Source organism: Mesitornis unicolor, unplaced genomic scaffold (genome assembly GCF_000695765.1).
Source record: "Mesitornis unicolor isolate BGI_N332 unplaced genomic scaffold, ASM69576v1 scaffold6380, whole genome shotgun sequence".
Classification (NCBI taxonomy): Eukaryota; Metazoa; Chordata; class Aves; order Mesitornithiformes; family Mesitornithidae; genus Mesitornis; species Mesitornis unicolor.
The window spans coordinates 93,666-113,681 of record NW_010160175.1 but is presented as its reverse complement, the minus strand read 5'-3'; the positions used below and the strand labels follow the sequence as shown (position 1 = coordinate 113,681).

The 20,016-nt window shown below is 39.9% G+C and overlaps 1 protein-coding gene across 1 annotated transcript in view; it reads left to right on the top strand.

The window, feature by feature from the left end:
• Positions 1–4,723: 4,723 nt before the first annotated feature.
• The window catches only part of GRIK1 (glutamate receptor, ionotropic, kainate 1), a 75,359-nt gene continuing 60,066 nt past the window's right edge, over positions 4,724–20,016 (top strand). The window contains exons 1-4 of the mRNA XM_010189141.1: positions 4,724–4,862; positions 5,447–5,614; positions 8,045–8,302; positions 12,941–13,122. Of these exons, the coding sequence (XP_010187443.1) occupies positions 4,724–4,862; positions 5,447–5,614; positions 8,045–8,302; positions 12,941–13,122 (747 nt within the window). The remainder of the gene's footprint in view (positions 4,863–5,446; positions 5,615–8,044; positions 8,303–12,940; positions 13,123–20,016) is intronic.

Below are 20,016 nucleotides of genomic sequence, written 5' to 3'. Positions count from 1 at the left end.
CCCTACACTGCCGGCATTTTCCAATGGTCAAAAAGTAGAGAGAATTATGTTAGTGATAAAGAACATTATTAAAAAAATGTCTGGAGAACAGTTCAATAGCTGATACAAAGTGACTTCTAGTGTGAAAGGGAAGTTAGCTGCTAGTCCAGTGTGTAAGCATGGACGTGAACCTGCCATAGAGCTGCCTTTCACAACCACCAGTGAACTGGAGAGACTTTTAACAAATTCAATTGGGAAATATGAAATTTATCCACAAAGATAATGAACATGAGGATGTCCCAGAGCAAGATCTACATCTGAAAATTAACTGCTTTTTTGGATGTCTGTGGTGTCCACTGGGTCTCAGGCTGGCTTAAGAGCAGCACATGGTTTTTGTCTTTCAGTCTCCTTTAGGTGTCAGAAGGAGATATAGACCACCGTCAAAAAGCATGGCATTTTCACATCTCTGTTTTGCAGCCTACCTGTCCTTTTCTGTAACTGTACTTCTATTTAATCTGCTTTTCTGTACTATTTTAATAGGAAGTAGCAAATAACAACAAAAAATCCCAGTGCGATAAGATGCTGTTCTTATGTTTGCTATGGAGTAGGTAAGGAAAATCTCCCTGCAAGTGGGACATAGCTTTTATAAATATTTTGAAAAGTGAAAGCACCAAAGTGATACTACTGACTGAAACCACAGAAGTTCCTTCAAGGCTACTCAGGCAATTCTACATATAAGTGGCTAAAAAATATACTACATCCACTGTATTGGGACTGAAATATGTTAGTAAGATATTTTGCATTGAGGAAAACTGACCAAAGAAGCCCAAGGAGTCAGGTTGATAACTGCCATCAGAAAGGTCAACAGCTTTTAGCTGTTGCTGTTTATGACTGGTTTTAAAACAGGGACAGAGAATTTTTAAGCTTTTGAGCTCTGCCTTGTCTTGAAGTAAAATGTTGAGACCCATTGAGAGGTATGGAAATTGATTCAGCAATGACCTTTTCTAAAACTCTCTCAGTCCATGATGACCCCTTTAAATGGAAACGTTTGCTTGCTTGCTCAGAAGGACTGGAGCTGCTTTTTCAGGTGTTCCTACTGAGGACATTTTACTTGCTGTAGAAATTTTTTATCTTTGAGGGATGAATGGAGTTGATACTTTGTCATAATTGTCAGTTTGACTCACATCCCATGCCCCTTTCTGCAGAGCAGTCACTCATGTGGCTCAGCCCTCATTTCTGAGGGCTACATTAGGCAAGTAGTCATTTCCCTCTTCCTTTCCACAGCTAAATTCAAAGTAGAGACAGATATAGCTTCTTCCTTCATCCTCTCAGACATAATTTTAAAAAGTAAATGCTGAAAGTGAAAGGTTTTCTTACACGTGTGCGCTGAAGCAGGATTATCAGTTAAGTGAACATGGGTGCTGGGTTCTCCCACTGTTGTGCTTGCATGTGGTTGGTGAAGGGTTAGTCCCAGGATGCAATAGGATCAGACAACCTACCTCTGGCATTGCTCCTCAGCTGTATCTGGTGAGACAGTTTCTGGGAGGTGTTGACATCCATTTGAAGCAGAGCAACCCCTAAATCTCTGACAGTACTCTGGTTTTGGGCAGGCACCTTTGTGCTGACTCAGGTGGACAATCCCAGTCACCATGGGGGCAGACATAGCACCTGTGCAGAGGAAAGATCACGTCTGCCACTGACCAGGACTAAACAGCCTTTGATCAGCCAGAGCTGCTGCAGCAGATTCACTGTCTGGCTGAGTAATTGGAGAGGAAGGGAGGGAGGTGAAAAGGAGGACTCAAAAATTAAAGCTTTGTCCCACATATGGGTTACCAGCAGCCTACCTTGAAAGCCAGTGCTTGTTTTTGTGCTTAGCAATAATTGCCTCATTTCTGGAGCATCATTTATATTTTGAGTTAACATCGATCTTTTTTTTCCTTCCCTTGTAGAATTCTGTGGTTAATTTGTTTTTTTAAAATGCTGTACAGTAATTACTTTATTGAAAGGAATCACCTGATAGGTTCTTCATCAAACTTGTCACTTACTCTGCTATTTCTCTTTTAACCTAGACCTTTCAATAAATTCTAAGCTTGACAGTAAGCCATCAGCAGAACACAGGAAAAGAAAAACTGTTTACTAAATTGCTAGATTTCATTAAGGATACATGCATGAAACAGCACGGAACATACAGATTTTATCTACTGTCTTGTTTGTGATGCAAATGTATGGACTGGTTCAACTCTTTTTTACACACATAGATCTTAAAAGAAAATTACAAGCTCAAATAAGTAGCAGTTCATACTTTTCACAGTGCAACTATCTCAGACCACTCACATTTAGCAACAATTTGCTCTGTAAACTATCTCATGGACTTTGTTCATGGGCAGCAGAGCACCACATGTTGTACTTACTTAGGGGTTTATTCAGTCGAATCAAGTAAACATTATACTGACTTGGAGAGACCACTTCTGTGGTCTCAAAACTTCCCCATCCTAGTGGTGAGGGGGAGCACTAGCCTTCAGAGAGCCTAAATGGCACTCTATTCAGCATCTGCAGCACAGCCGAAATAAATTTCCTGTGTAAAATTATGAACCTCTTGACTATCTGTCCTGTTCTTACACCAGACCTATCCAGAGTGTCTCATAATGTAACCAAAGTCGTCTGTAAGTACTGCACTGCTATGTTAACAGTACCAAAGCAACCTTGAAAATACGTTGAACGGGTACCAACATAATGATTATGCAGCTGACTTTCAAAGAGACCTGTCTGATATTTGAAGTGTAGATGACAATGCATGTGCAATTTTGGTTAGTTTACTTAGGAAACACATCCATGCAACATTGCCTCTCTTTCCATCCCTCCTCTTTTGCCTCCACTCCTTCCCTCTGCCCAGTGAGCTTCTACTCTTTTTAAAAGGGACCAAACAAAAATTCTGCAAAATTCTGTTAATGAAGTATAAGTAGTTCACAGATATACATAAATTAAAATTAATCTCTGTTTAATAGGCAACTGATTAGAGGTCTGAAAAAAGTTCTAGTCCTAAAATGAGAAAGAGCTTGTGTATGTATAGATATGAAGGTTTTCCCAAGGATGGCTGAAAGAAGTTGTTTTAATTAAAACAAACCAAAAAAAAGGAGTAAAAAGGAAAATAATACAAGTTTCCAAGATGGACAAGATTTTTTGCAAAGACTGAATGGTAAGAGACTCATCCTATTGGAAATGGGGAGAAATGGTGGTCACACTGTCTCATTAGAAAGTTATCTCAGGCTATCCATTATACTCAGTGACTTCCACCTTGCTAATGAAACAGTATTCTGCTAATTCTAGTAGGGGTCCAAGCAAAACACGACAGTTGTATCTTGCTGGCCCAAGTCCAATCTGGCATTATAGCTAAATGAAAATACTTGTCTTCCTCAGGTGAAATGAGCGAAAGCAAATTTTACTTAACCAGAAAAGTAGTAAACTTGTTGGTATCATCACTGAGATGAGGAATTGTAAGACCTGAAAGAATACACATTATATTTTTGTCTTTCTAGTAACCCTATAGTTTGCAAATCTGAAAAATCCTGCTCACTCTCTACATTCCATGTGAGGTTTTATATTTGGTTCCAAAACCAGCACCTAAACTTTTTTCCAGCTATTTCTGTATGTCATATTCTCCTGTAATTATTTGTATGTTTTATGATGGAGGGGAAAAAAAAATCATAAAGTCTTTAAGGTTCTAACACATGCATATAGTAAATGAGAAATACATATAGGAAGCAAGAAAATTTCTTAAGTTGGCAAAACTGCTTAAGTCATGTTAAGGTATTGTTATATATGGCTTTGAGAGATAATATAACGTTGTGTATTCAAGAGTAGCTAGAGATTGCATTGCCAGCTTGGGCTTGATAGCCTCTAGTGTTTTCATTGTTGAGTTAAAATTCAAAACAGGTTTTAATTCCACTGTGTTCCCATTTCCTGATTGTCAGCTAATGACTGCACTATTCCTATACTAGTAACATCAAAATTGCAAAAGATTGCAGCGCATTTGCTGAATACATTCTGAGGCTCTGAAAATATAAAGCGATATCTAGGTCTCAAATTTCACATGGGGAAATGCAAAAATATGTAACTGAAAAATCCAAAGTATTCTCTAGTGACTTGCACTAAATGAGTAAATTATACTTGCAAAATCAAGTACTGAAACTGGAGATTGCAGTTTAAAGGAGCTATTTTTTTTCAAATTAGCTGTGTTTGTTATGCATTCATCAAATCCCAGTGCTCCTAGACAGTCTGAATGTGTTGTTGGCATAATAAAGTCTCTAGAGGCTAGAGGGAGTAGACATCCCCGTATAAGTGGGACAGCCTGTTGACTTGAAACACAGCCACCTTCCCCATCTCAGAGTATATGCCAAAACGTTCAGCATGCTTCCAAATTTCAGATTCGTTATTTACAGGTCCTCTTCTGGAATACTTGCTTCCAGGTTAAAGAAAAGCTCAGGTTCGCCTAATTTGTTTTAAAAAGGAGCAAGAAGCATATACAATTTCAGTTTGAAAGGTAGAAAATAATTCCTGACTAATTGAGCAGCACTCAAAGAGCAGTTGCCCAGCTGGGTTTGCGCAGAATATGTTGGGGCTCCTCTTTGTTTAAAAGTTCAAAACAGTTATTTGAGGAAGAGTCTAGAGGAATGACAGGAAGTTGATAACAATTATGCTAGATCCAGCACCGTCCTTGGAAGGAGACTTTTAAACCAGTGCCATCATGGTACTGGTAGACACTACACCACTGGAGAGATCAGTCGACACTGGCACAGATGTGAAATATTCAGCGGGAGCAGAGTGTGGCTCAGTTATGTTCTGTATCAACAAGTTCAGTTCATTCAGAAATGAGTTTCGAAAAAGTAAAAATACTCTCCTCTCCCTGGGAAATGGGCAACATTGTTATGTTGCCTAAGGTTTATAAAAAGCCAAAGCCCTACTAAGACACCGACCTTGAGTGGAAAATTTCAGTCCATTTCTACTCAGACTCCTAAGTCACTTCTGAACGGGGATCTTGTGCTGCTGAGATTTGCAGAAACACTTGAGAAAACGTCTCCAACACATCCAAGTTTCATCTTTAAACATTGATTAGATTGGAGCAGAGGGAACAAGACCTATGAACAGCACTACTTTCACTAGTTGTGAACTTGGTAGAAGTTTCTACAAGCATTTAAGAATTTTATTTTGGAAAGCCTTAATAATAAACATGCATCATTTTTCACAGATGTTTGTCTAAGCAACATTCATAGTACTGAGTTAACCTACAGTGACATTGTTGATAAAAACTAATGATCCAATATGCTTTTGCTGTAGTGCTTTTAACAGCAATTTTAACCGTTCTCCTTTATGAACACTCAGATTATTATTGCTCATAATTTATTTTTCTCTTTTTATGTATAGTTATGAAGAGGTGAATAATATTTCTCATTTATCTGTGTTTCAACAGGAGGGATATTCGAAACTGTGGAAAATGAACCTGTTAATATTGAAGAATTGGCTTTCAAGTTTGCAGTCACCAACATTAATAGAAACAGAACACTGATGCCTAATACCACATTAACCTATGACATCCAGAGAATTAACCTATTTGATAGTTTTGAAGCCTCAAGAAGAGGTAATTATCTCAATTACTCTGTTAGTAGCACGTATGTTCTATACTACCATTCCCCAGCCTTGACTCCCTTTTTGCTCTGTTTTTAACATGTGTATATGAACAGTAACGTAAAATTCATCTTTCAAAGTTACTTGAACTAAGAAGGAAGCTAAGCTTGGACTTGTCATCTAGTTTCTGTTAGAACACCTACATACTGTCTGCATGCTAAGAGCCCCAGATGGAAGGTGGCAAGTCCAACCCATTTTTCTTTCCAAAAAATAGATTTGCCACCTGGAATTCTCCAGAATATGATCACAGACTAACAGGGAGCACAGTGGGATGTCACAACCCATAATTAGCACACACACACAGATACCCATTATTCATAACAAATTATTTCTATTGTACTTTTAAGAACAGAGGTCAGTAGTCTCCCTGTTGTGAAATACTGATGCTTCAGAGGGTTAGAGACAGAAGTAAATTTCTGTGTTATAAACACCTATAAGGATTGCAGTGGGCAAGTTTGGAGTTTTTTTGTCTATTCCTATATTTTTCTCAAAGGGAAAATTATGGTTCAATGTACTTGCATCTAACTTACTTGCAGACCAAAACAGAAAGAGGAAAAAAAGTCACAACTCTCCTGAAGCACAGTGTATTTCTTTACCTCTAGGAAGCAACCTTGAAGTTTACTAAAATTTTATATACAGCAATCTAGTTCCTGGAATCATGTGATGTGCACACTATCTCATTCAAACAAGTCTGGAGAAAGCCCCAGAAGTTGTTAAGACTTTGCAGATGTGCATTGCAGTTCACTATAACATCTGTCACTGTAAACGGTACAAGATATGCTTCCCATAGGGCAAAAGATGTGTGTGCTACAAGGCAAATGAAGGCTGGAAAATAAATATGCTCTACATCATGAATCATGCTAGAATGCTGGTGAGCTGTCAGCTTCCAAATGTCTAGATTACTAAATTCTTCTTGTGGTACTCTAGTTTCCTACTAAAGACTGGAAAAAGGGAGAATGCTTTAAAACAACCTCAGAAATAGCTTTAAATCCTCTTTATTGCATTCTTTTTCAAATATCAGATATATGCTGGAACTATATGCTATCAAAAATCAAGTATACTGGATTCATAATCAGTATAACTCGGACTAAGATAGGATTTTAGATCCTCTGAAGAGTGAGAATCTCTTCTATGACTATTGAGAAAGTACCATCTCCATCTAATCTGTAGGAGGGAGTTCATTATAAATATTTTTGTAAATCTACATGCAAGAATCCATTCAGACAGTAGTAATTTCTTCTCATCATGAATTATTAATATTATTTATGCAATTTGCACATTAAAACCTTTGATCCTTTAAGAAGGCTTCTGAATTAAACCTTGAAAGCCTGTGCATGTTATCCTGCCTGTAAAACACTTATTTGTGGGCTGAAAACAGAAAATAATTGATTTTCTGTCATATTCTGTTACTATCAGAGAGCTAAATGTTAATTTAAAAAATCTCAGCTCATTGTGGATGTCAGAACACTTAGTATTTCATCCAATCACTCTAATTTCTAAATTTCCCACAAAGAACTACCTTACAAAGAGTACAGCACTGCAGTTCAGTGCACGGCTTAATCCCAGTTGATAAAGACCTTATTAGAAACACTTGCACTAAATTTTACTGATGCACAAAAGGAATGAATATTACTTCATCTTCTGTCTATTAGCCTGAAACATGGGATGGAAAGGAAAATGAAAAGACACCTACAGGAGGGATTCTTTTGGCTGAGATATAGGCACAAGGAGAAATAAACCTTTGTTGATACTAGCATTTGACTGATTTGGAAAGGTATTAAAATGTCAGTGTGTGTTGGTTCTTTATTTCCCTGTGTTGTCACTGAGCGCTTTAGGCTTTACTGCTTGTTTTGTAAACACAGATTATGGAGCACCGTAAATCATAGTGCCCTTTACTGTTTATATTCCTTCAGTAGCCTGAAATTCAAGCAACTTGCATTGGTAGAAGCTTACCAGTCACGGAGGGAATCCATATAGTGTCTGTTGTGACTCCATGAACATACTTCCTGACATACTGCCATGAAACTTAGCTCGTGTGACATCCCTTTGGCAAGCCCATGGCCAGAAAGCTCCTGGTTTCTCCAGGATAATGCCATTCTGAGAAAGGCAATTTAGGAATCAATGTGATCTGAAGGTAATGAGCAGAGAAGTTGTTTAGATTTTTATTTGTAGCAAGCAGGTTCTAGGATATAACGCTAATTAGTAAAGCCATTTTCAGGAACCATTTGCGGACCTCTTGATGGGTTTGGGAGCAACATGGTTACCCATTCTCACTTTGAAAGGATGGAGATGGATGGGGAATAAATGATCCCAGTAAATATCACATAAGTTATGTGCTTTTGCCAACTAATAGCTACTTCTTCTCCCTTCCTCTCCCCCTCAGCATGTGACCAGCTCGCTCTTGGTGTGGCTGCTCTGTTCGGACCTTCCCACAGCTCCTCTGTCAGTGCAGTGCAGTCCATTTGCAATGCACTTGAAGTCCCACATATTCAGACCCGATGGAAGCACCCTACAGTGGATAACAAAGATGCGTTTTATATCAACCTCTATCCAGACTATGCAGCCATCAGCAGGGCAGTTTTGGATCTTGTACTATACTACAATTGGAAAATAGTTACAGTAGTGTATGAAGACAGCACAGGTAAGTAGTGCAGTGTCACTGGTGCACTGCAGGTTGTATACTTCTATTAATGTACATATATGAATAAATTCTGTGTGAGAGAGTGCCTGTGATAGTTCAATTTGGCATACTTAACAGCAATTTTCTCCAGAATACTAAATCACATTTTGCTTCCTATTTGTGGAACCAATAACCACAGCTTCAAACTGATAAATATTGTAGTGTGGGGCTGATTAGAGATTCCATCTTTTGAGGAGGGGTTGATCTTAAAATGAAATGCATCTGCAACCTACAAGTTCAAACTGCAGCATTTTTAACATAGAGACTACTTTGTTCTTTGAAACTGACTCAGAAACAATCAACCCATTTGTCAACTGGGTGCCAAAGACTGCATCTGAAAGTTGCAGTTCATGTAAATGATTACAGCTTGGGACTCTTAATTCAGAGATCTTTCATTCTTTGTGACAAGAACCTCCCCCTTGGGCACACAATAGTAATAGCTGTCCAGCGACTTACAATCAGTATCAGTAACAAGTTCCTTTTTATTCACAGGTCAAACATTTTTTTTAAAAGAAAATAGCAAAATAATTCCTGGAAATAAGTGATTTAAAAACTTATCAGAGACTGGGACTTTTTTATTAATACACAGAAACTATGGGAGAATGTTGATGTTGTAAGGAAGTTCAAGCCACTGTTGTATGTCTTTGCATACATAGGCTTTACTACCCCTGAAGCTGACACCATAGACCATAATGTGTTTGTTTCTGAGAAATGTATTAGCTGCTCTAGTCATTGAGAGAACTGCTCTCAGGAGTCTCCTGTCCAGAAGGATTACATACCAAAATTTATTCCAATCTGGCTTCACAAGAAAAGGTTTGCGTGCAAACAAACAACTAAAAGCTCAGAGAGGTCTATAGCTCTCTCATCAAAACATAGAAAGTGGTAAACAAGGCCTGCCAACTGATTGGTTTCTGCAAGGCATGAAGTTACAGGTAAGGGTGCATTCTAAGGGACAGAAAAGACTTTATTGGAGACATCGTATCTGTAGAGATGAAGAAAACAGAGCCAACTAAATAAGACTTACACTGACAGTTATTCCATTGCAAACTCTCACCACAGTCTTTCAACAGTGTCTTTTTATGGCAAAGTTGAAGCTGAACCATATGCATTTCTGAAAAATCCTGTTGTGCATTAATGGTCATTGGTGCAAATTAAGCACTTCAGTGTCAGCCCTATTCTGAGACTTGCATTCCCCTTTCTCTTCCCATTGCCCAAGGAAGTATAACACCTTCTAGAGCTCTGTGGATGTGCAAGTAACATTTAAATTGATCTTTGGTAATGGCATAAAAAAAAACGTGGAGGAGCCATGGGCTCAGGCATCTGCCTAATCCTTTAAAGGGAGTATGCAAAAAAAAGCATACCTATTAAAATCATGTTGTAAAAACATGTCTAAAATACAGAATTCTGCTTAAAAAAACCTGCCAAACCTCAATTTTAAGACTAAAAATGTTATATTTCTTTCTGCACTGTTGACAGCACAAAAGCAGTATATGTTTCCTCCTGGATCCAAGAGGCAGGTTTCAGTGCCAATACTCTGCTCCCCCTGGACTCAGAGAGTACACCAGAGGGCCGGAGGTGGAAAAGAAAGAGCAAGTCAGGCTGGGCTTACTGCAGCAGTCTTCTTGCATTTCCATTATGATAGTTTAGCTCAGCAGGATTTCTGCTGGGCTTCTAGCACTTTATGCCAAAATATACTCATGGATAAACAAGTAGAGGCCTTTTTCAGCCTAGTCTGTTATCAAATTAGCATTCCTAAACACTGAGTGTTGTGTACGTGTTCAGCTACAAAAATAACTTACATTAAAGAGACTTCATTTGCACAGATATTTGCAAAGTAAATTTATCATCAATCATCTTATTAACTTGAAGTCAGGAAAGTAACCAGGTCAACTTTGATCAATATAAGTAGGCTTCTCATTTTGAGTTAGAGTGATGCCATTTAGCTCAAGCTCTTTTTATTTCTAATCTCTCCTGTTTGATAATGTTACACTACAAGAAGGAAAAACGCGTTAAGCTATTTTTTTCTTAGAGACTAATTGTACATGAAGAGAAGCTTCATTCGTAAACAAGCAATGAACTCTTAGCTGTATCAGTGAACTTCCAATGATCCATACCCATATTGTTTAGGTTGAGATTAGCCTTGGTCCATGTTAACAGTCTATTTTGAAAATTAAGTGTGGAAGATCCTGCTTATCTCCATCACACTACAGTACTGCTGCAAACCCATGTGCCATCATGGCCAGTTCCAGCAGAGGACACATACTGTGCCAGTTTGCCAAGCTGTTATTGCCTATCTCCTGAAGTTGCTGTTTTCACTGCTGCATGGACACATCCATTGATGGAAATGCAGTTACGAGTCTGGACTTAGCAATGTTAAATGAAGAGTTCATCTGAGCAAGCTCTTGTTTCCAAATGATCCAAATCACTTGTGCCTGCCCTCCTTATCTTAAGCATTGTTTACCATGCTGCCAGTTTTTGTCATCCATATGTTTTTCAACCCTAACGTTTTACTAATCAATTATTTTGGAGTGAATGCAGAGTAACAGGAGTGCTACACGTCTGAATGGCTTAATACCACCTTTGACAGACCGCTGCTGTTTAATAAGGCTTTCTCACTGACATCTACTTTTTGAGATCTGGCAAATGATTATTTTGTAGTCCAGACTTTTGCCTGGTTCTCCAGAAAAATAACTGATGTTCTTTTCACTGCTGCTTTGATTTCTTCAGTACACTGTAGCTAGGGTTTACCTTTACTTCAAGTAGCAGTAGGAAGTGATGGGAAGCACAAGGTCCAAGTCCCATGTGGCTGAAGTAGATATTTTTAGGCACAGAGCATTTTCCTTTCCCTCCAAAGGAGATGGAGGTCAGTGGACAAATCCTTTTCTTCTGCTCTCCACCATACTTGCACTTAAGTACATTTTGTTGCTGGAAAGAGAAGCAATACTCAGTCTGAGGCTGTGGATGAAATGCAAGATTCCCTGGATACTGAAGTCTTCCTTCCAAATCTCAGTTTTCCCTCCTAGAGTCACTGTTTGCTATAGTGGCCAAGGCATTGTGGTCAAGGGCTGAACACTTGAATGCATGACACAACCAAGCTACAGCTCTACAGCCAGATTACATAAACTCCCCTACTTGTTAGTCAGTGTTGGAAGCATGTACCCTACTCTCATAATAATGAGCTCAAATTGTTTCACATATACACAGGCTGGCTTCCAGCCAGGCTCCAATCTCACAGCGCGTGCAGTAATTTACATCTGAATACTCATGATGCTTAATATTGTGTATTGATTGTTGATACTTGAAAAGCTGCAAAGAGCAGACCCAGCATTGCAGGAGAAGCGAAAGATTATTTTTTTCAGAACACATTGCCAGTACTTGAGTGAAAGCCAACAGTCCTTAGCATAGCAATCACTCGCTAACCTCAGAAGAAATAGCGTTGCTTCGCCCTGCCTTATATATACCATTGAACCATTCAACCAAGGACATTCACACAGAAGACAAATATATACTCACTCACAGCAGGAGAGCAATGAGCTTTTTCATATTAATAATTTGTTTGATTTTTGTTCAAGAAGTGCTTCTTGCCCATATTATCTCTCTCTTTATGCATATTTTTAAGCCAGCCTTTTACTTTCGCTCAGCAGGAGATCACGAGGTTTTTGTGGATAAATTACATTCATAGATAATGAGAAAGAGAGTGTAATCACACACCTCAAAGAACTCTTAACTATCTTACTTAGGTTTTGGAGGCAGTACAAATTACATAGGAGTGCTGAATTAGCTAGTAGAATTACACTGTGTTTTAATGCTTGGACAAATCTTCAACTGGTTGAGCTCCATTGACTTCACGAAAGCCATGTAAATTTGTACCAGGCAAAGGCATAGTCTTAGAAATCAAGTTCTGTTTACAGGCATAGAGCTGGATCTCAAAATATTTCATTTTTTTACATGATCTCTGACTTGCTGAGTGACCTTATGCAAGTCACTATGCCTTCAGGCTCTATATGTCTAAACTGATGATAAGAAAAATTGAAGGCTCCTCCTCTGGTGTATGGCAATGTATGCTTAAATGTGGACAATAAGAGCCATATGGATGGCTATTAAGAATAATTGTTGGTAAGCACCACTCAGGCTAACTACAGCCTTCTAAGTGAGCCACAATAGAGATGCTGGCCATTAAACATTTTTCTCCTTCTATCTCCCCTCATCTGTTCATACTTGACATTAGGTAGGAAAGTTAGTAAGGAGGTTTCTTCAATTGTGTGTTCTTGTTATTTAATATTGAAATAATAATTAGCTGCCAAAGAAGAAGCATTATATCCTTTTTTCAATAAGCTGTAGCAGTATAGCAGTAATACAAACATATTCAATAATCAGCCAATTAAAAATACATTTCAGAATATTTAGATGTTGAAGCCAAATGTAAACATGAAAAGGAAAAGCTGTAACAACGTTAGTTGGGAGGCTGGCATGTGTGAAGCTAACTACTACCCTTTGGGTATGTGAAGTATGTTGGGACTGATAAGAGACCCTGTTTAAGTGACAATACATACTTATTGCACAGAATGGTTAGCTGTATAATTACATATAATTTTTCAGGTCTAATTCGCCTGCAAGAACTCATCAAAGCCCCTTCTAGATACAACATCAAGATCAAAATCCGCCAACTACCCTCTGGGAATAAAGATGCCAGGCCTTTACTCAAGGAGATGAAGAAGGGCAAGGAGTTCTACGTGATATTTGATTGCTCACATGAAACAGCAGCAGAAATCCTTAAGCAGGTAAGAGAAAGTGGGTGAAGTGCAACATTCATTTTGTATCCTGAAAGTTGTCAGCCTCTCTGGTTTTCATTTTCCAGGAAACACTAAAACTAAATGCATTTACCAATTAGGCCATAAGCTTGTTAATATCAGGGACAGAAGTTGCAAAACGTGCAGTAGTATCTGAGCGCTCAGCAGGGCTCCAGGACTTCACAGAGACTTAAGGACCAGCAGCAGTATTGATGTCTGAAGAGAAATCTATAGATATCCTGCAGAAGGATATTCACACTTCTTTTTAAAACTTCAGGTTCTGCTTGACTTGGAAGATGGTCGCACTTATTTTAGCTTGTCCTGGTTTAATCAATACAGTTTTTATGTCTTCCCCCCAAAAAACGAGAAAGAGCTCATTTTGGAGTGCTTAGGGAGCATCTCATGTCAGGCTATTGCCTCCACAGAGTCTGCACATCAGCTTCAGCGCTGGCTACAGTAACAACAGAGCATTAATCCACTGCAGACAGGAGCATAACTCTTCATTCATATCCCTGTAACAAAGCAAGATGTGGTCTTCTAGCACTACCTCATTACATTTTAAACTCTGCTACAGCAAGAAGATGGAATGGAGAGAGTATCAGAAGAAAAATGTATACTTTAAAACAGATAGAGAGCCTATTGTGCATGCGTTGATACAGCCCTGACCTAAGTGTGAGAGCTGGACAGTCACACAAGGCAAGGACAAATGCCACAAAGCCTGATGTTAATGGCCTGGGATGTTACCAGGGGCACACAAAGAGTGGTGTATTTTAGAATTTACTGTTGTCACTTATGATATATTTCTAGACGATCAAGGTCTAAACCTCTGGCTCCTGCTATTCATTGGCCTATAGACAATAATGCCAAATGAATTAAGACATTGTGAATGACATTTCCCATTTTGCTGCAGTTGTAGGTATGAGTGGGTTTTGATTTTACTGTCAGTCCATCTAATGGGAAACATTGATCCCAGAAGACCATCAGAGAGGTTTCATTGATCTACGTATACAGATATGGGCTGTCCAATAAAGGTTAAAACCTGTGCTTCCATCCCAGAATGTTTTGCTGAAATATGTAAGTTATGCAGAGTAGTGTTCTTTATCAAAGTAAGTAGGACAATTTACTGGTTGCATTAGCCTGTGGAGCCTGAAACCATCCTCTTCAGACTGGAGAATCTTGGTCTTGTGAATACAGATGTGCAGGATGGTGTCCTAAATCAGATGCAACACAGCTGAGAGCAGCACACAAGCTCCCATGAGCTGGTAAAGTTAGATTTATTGCTGTCAGAAATGTTGGCCTGTACAGAGCTTTAAGGTTTTCTCAGTGCAAGTTATATATTTAAGCTACAACAGAGCCAGATGCAGGTATGGCATTGGGAATGTAAAAGCAAGGGAAGGGTGTACTTTGGGAAGGAGGTGTGGACAGGAGAGCTGCTGTCCCCTCACTTTGCTCCCTCCAGGGCTATCCAAAAGCATTAAAACCTGACAGCAGGAACAAGCTGCTCCAAAATTATATTTGTGGGGGAAAAGTTAAACTGACAACATGAATTTTCAAGGATCTGCAAGAAGAAAGTGCAGATGTCTGGCACACTGCAGGAGGCCCAGAGCTTCAAAAATACCAGGTTAAGTATGGGGGAAAAAAAAAAGGAAAAATAACCTTAGTGTCAAAAGAAGAAGAAGAAGTGCTAAAAGATGCACTAAGACAGGGCAAAGTAGTAGAATGGTTTGTGTGGGAAATGGATCAGGGAGACAACTGACAGGCTGCAGATACAAATAATGCTTTCCAATGCCTTAAGAACTCAGAGAAGGATGGTAAGTGGCAATGTGGAAGAAAACAGGAAAATTAAGAGAGGTACACCTGTGGGTCAGAGCTGCAGGAAAGGAAAACACATAAATATCGGCTAGAAAGAAAGGGAAAATGGCTTTTATGTGAGATAGATAGTTCTGTGGCTTAATCTAGATGCTGGCAGCAGTGACTCAGGTGTTGAAGTTCCTCACTGTCAAAGGCAGCTGTGAAATGGGAAGGTGAGGAGGGCTCTGAATTCACGTGGGACTCATCTAATTGTAGGTTAGCTACACAAAGATCCATGGTTCACATTCTAATCACTGCACACAGAAACCCCTATATAATTTTACACTGAAAGAATACAAGGTATTAAAGAGAATAGTATAGAAATTATTTTAAGAATTTCCTGAAACATTAGCAGAGAATGTTTTTGACTTTATAAAGGATCCAACAGATATTATGGGAAAAGTGCATTATCAATTGTTAAATTACATATGATTTCTAACTGGAGTAGGAATCAGAGCCTGCAGTCACCTAAACCTGTCCCCAAAGCAACAATTTATTGTCTGCCTACTATATTTGCAGTAATGTAGTACATGTTTAGTAGCCCATGCAGGAGAAGATAAATAAGGGAAGTGGAGATTTGTAGCAGGTTAGGGTGGGGAAGGTATTTTACAGATTAAAACTGCAGCAGGGTCACACAGGTACATCCCCACCATTGCTCATGCTCAGCTCCCATGTCCTGCTCACACTTCAAGCCTGTTCAGGTTCCCCCACAAAAGGCTTTGGACAACAGTCTGCATTTCACCCCTCCAGGCTTCTCTGTACCAGGAGCTGCTCCGTCTCCTTTAGACAACCCACAGCCAAGGTGGGCAGCATCCTTCACCTCCTCAAAGCCTCACCTATGCTGGGGGACACTCCGCCAGCAGCATTTCTGCTGGCAGCCCGTCTCTGAGCTGGAGGCACAGGCAAGGCAGAAAAGCTGCTGCCCTTCTTCCAGCGGCGCCCATGCCACTGGTGTTGGCAGCAGCAGCAATGGCTCTGCAATCAGGGGCTGCTTGCACCAGCACTCAGGGGCACTGGCTGTGGCATGGCTTGTTTCCCAGGACGGGAGGGAAAGGGATACCAAAAGCTCTTTCTGAGACCGAAAGATTTAGCACATCCAAAATTACATCCTGAGAGAGTCAGCATATGGAGCTGGTTTTGGGAATGTGGAGCTACCTGACCTAGGTGTGTTACCGGGCTGTGGAACTTAGGGAGGTGACCTCTTCACTTGCCTTCTTCAACTTATTGTTTACAGAACAGCACAAAAGACAGATTTCTTCTCTTTAATGAGAGTATCCTTTGCTTATTTATAGCTTCAACTAAAATGCCATTGAGCCACACTTCTTCCTTGAGCACAAGAAGAACAGGCAAATCAATAACTTAATTTAAACAAAATACAAAGCCTGCACACTGCTGAATAGCCTGTTCCCCAAACTCCCACATTTCCCCTTCTCTCTGACGTGTTGCAGAGAGCCCAGGCTTTCACAGTCCCCAACCAGCTTAATGAGGCCTGATCTGGAAGATCACCCAGATCTGGAAGGAGTAACAGGAAATTGTAATTATTAATTGCTGTCTTTTCCAATAGTCACTTTGAATTTTCTCTCCATATTCCCCAACGAGGGCTGGTAACCTCATGTGCCCGGTGCATATTGACTAAGGGAGTTTTCCAGGTCTGTTGCCCATTCCAGGTAACCACCCAAATCAGCAGCTCCACTGCCCAAAGTGACCAGCACCACAAGGATCAAGATATTCCAAGATTACGTGAACTGGGAGGTTATGCTAGCAGGGTTTTCAAGTAAGGTGTACTGCATCAGCAGAGCTGATGGAAAAAGTTGCAGCTGGTCTGCCACTTCACAGTATACTTGAAATCCTTGGCTGCTGAAGCTTTAAAGCCCATGAAGACTGACCAAAACATCTGATGAGGAGCGAGATCTAGTAGAGAATTAGATGCCAAAAGCGGGAGCTAAGTGCAGCTTAGGGTAAAACTGTGATCTGCCTAAGCTCTGTAGGACCCTCCCTGTTTGACTTCAGCAGCACCTGTTCTGCTCTGAGGGTGCCTAGCATCTCTCTCCTTTCCAAAAAAAAAAAAAGACATCCCTAAAAGAGTGTGAGATAATAAGACACCCTTCAAACTTGCCTAAGACCAGCAGGGTTGAGTCACGTACTCAAGGAAGTTGGAAACACTTTCTTCGGGAAAAATCTGTTTGTTACAACATTTAACTGAATTGTTTTGTGGACAGAGATTTGGTGCTCTGTCTAGGCTACGTATGGAATCCCACAAGCCAGTTAAATGTAGCTATCACAAATTGCAATATGTTTTATGCACAAATCTTCCAATATATCCTGCACATACTGTATTTAGTCTGAACTTGCCTTTTTGCATGAGAACCTTAGTTCAAGAGGTTCAGTTGTTATAGTTCAATTTATTCTGCTAACACATCAATAGTTGACATAGATTTTACTACTAGGCAAACTCATCTCTCATACATTATGTTGCTACTAACCTTAACGTATCTACTCCTTCCTCCACACCTCTAAAATAATTTTTTATGAAATGTACTGTACATTTAATTAAGTTTAGGATACTCATAGAGCATTTTATGAAGACTTCTATATTCACTTTTAGTATGGGACAGTCAAAAAGTAAAATAATTAATCCAGTTTCTACAGAAGTATGAAAACTGTGTGTCACCATTGTATACATTCCAGGTACAATAACAAATGTGAGAATATAAAACTTCAGTTCCTGAGTATGCTCCTTCTAGTAACTTGACATGTAGGCTGTAGCCCACTCTCTGCTAAGAAAAGGCAGGATTAGCTCTGTCCTCACTGTTGCTGGAGAAATACCAGTGGCAGATCCCCCTAGATGTCCCCAAGTCCCAGGATGAGAAGTAGAAGCAGAGTCACCTCACTGGTCCTCCTCTCTCTTATTGATTTTATAAAGGGATTGTTGACAGGGGAGCATCCTCTTCTGATCACCTGGTTACTGCTGAGTGACATCAAATGATGAAATGATGATGACCCATTGGTCCCTAGGGCATGCATGGGTTAAGACACCAGTAAAGACCATAGGCACAGAAATGATGTGACAGCAGTAATTCATCCTGAAATTTGGCAATGTGCTTCAGTTCCCAAATCTAAATGTGGGTTTCTATAGAAGTAAATGTGGCCATTGCCTTGGAAACTTTATTCTGAGATTCGAAGATACAGCAGCACTGTCTATAAATCAGAGTACAGTCTTTTGGGATCCTTGCTGTGTAACATCAGAGCTGCCCTATGCCAAGACCTCTGCTTCTCTGTTCTTCTTAGCGGTGCTGTCTAGATGAAAACTAAACTAGTTCCACAGGTGTAGTGCAGTGCCATCCATGCTACATCTTGCACATGTAGTTGTTCTTTGCTTCCTTGGAAGATTCACTGGGTAGTGCTTATGCAAGCAGACTTTCAAACTGGAAGAGTGCTTTCAGTCTTGGTACTGTGAGACAATGTCCGTGCTGGAGTTTCAAAGGTAATGCTGCTGCCCTAGCTCCCTGGGATCTCTTCTGGAACCAGAAGGAGCCAACCACAGGTGACTGGGACCCTGGGCCAACACATTTGTCCTGCCCTATTGCTATGGCCCTTGCTTCCAGCTAAACTCCAGTTCTAGCAAAGTATTTACAGAATACATCTTTTTTCTTTACATGGCTCATGTCCATGTTAGAGGAACTCTATACTGCTCCAGCTCAACCGCTGCTGTGACTGACTGCGATGCAGATCTCCAGGGATTAAAGTCAGGTCCAAGTAAAGCTGTCTACATAGAGCCCAAGGAAGCACCGTAAGCACATTATAAACCTTTTATATTGAACGCTGGAGAGGCAAGGAGGCAGAGGGGCTTTTATTCATTGTGATGTGTCTTGCTGATCTCAGAAAACGGTGGTGTCACTAATTAATTTGCCACTGAAATGCATTCATTTAATGGTCATGAAATTAAATAATAGCATGAGTGAGGAAAATGCAAAGTGAATGCAAGCAAAGTGTTTGATGCAGTTCCTGCTAATATGCTTCACCATCATTCTACTTTCAGCCTGCCTCAAAGGAAGACTGACACTAGTTCTAGATGAGGTGGTGATTTTTTTCACACACGAGATGGACAAATGTGTGCTGGAGCTGGGATATGATGCAAGCCAGGAACAGGGTGCCCAAGGAGATTTACATTCTTAACGGAGAGTATTTTCATCCAGTCTCTATCCACTTATATACATTTTCACCACTGATACTTGTTCAGATTCACATTGCCATTTGTGACACCCAGCTAAAAGTACAGGTCTGCAAAAGACAAGGGCCAGACATCTGGTCTGAAACGGGTAATTAGAGAAGGAAGTCTCTTTATATTATTTGCCAGGATAATCTATAATCAGCCCATATCTGTGTCTGGCTGAAGAACAGATTTTATACAGGCCAGGAAGGGTAGGAGATCTGCAAGGAGAATGCAGAATATTTTAGCCTCGTTTCACTAGTTTACATTCATAGAAATTCCACAGTAAGTAAAAGCTGTTATTATTTAAATAGGGCATTTATATCAGATGCACAATTATTTAAATAATTACATGCAAAGTTATTTAAATAGGAATGTGTAATGAAATCTCATTCTAGTTTCTTATGAGCAGCTATATACACATAAACCAATCTTGTTGCCTTTCCCTCTCTCTTGTGGGCTACTCTGCTCATTTCCTCTAGTGAGGACACTGGCTGTGTGGGAAGAGCCTGTGCTGCTGCTTTGCCAGGTACTTCAGAGGTGTCCCAACCTGAAAGAAATCTTTGCTTCTAATATGCTTTTATTATTGTCTCTCTCTTGATAATTCCTAGACCTGCTTTCCCTGTATCTGCTGTGCTGCAAAGACAGAGCAGAAGACAAGTCCTTGCTGCTGAGAGCACACAAGCGCAACTCTCCTGTTTACACTAATAGAAACGTCCATGTCATTGATGCTTTGGGGTCTCCACCATGACATCAGCATTTCTCTTACTTTTGCTTTAACTTGTCTTTATCTCTTGTTTTCCTAATACTGTCCTCCAGAGTGG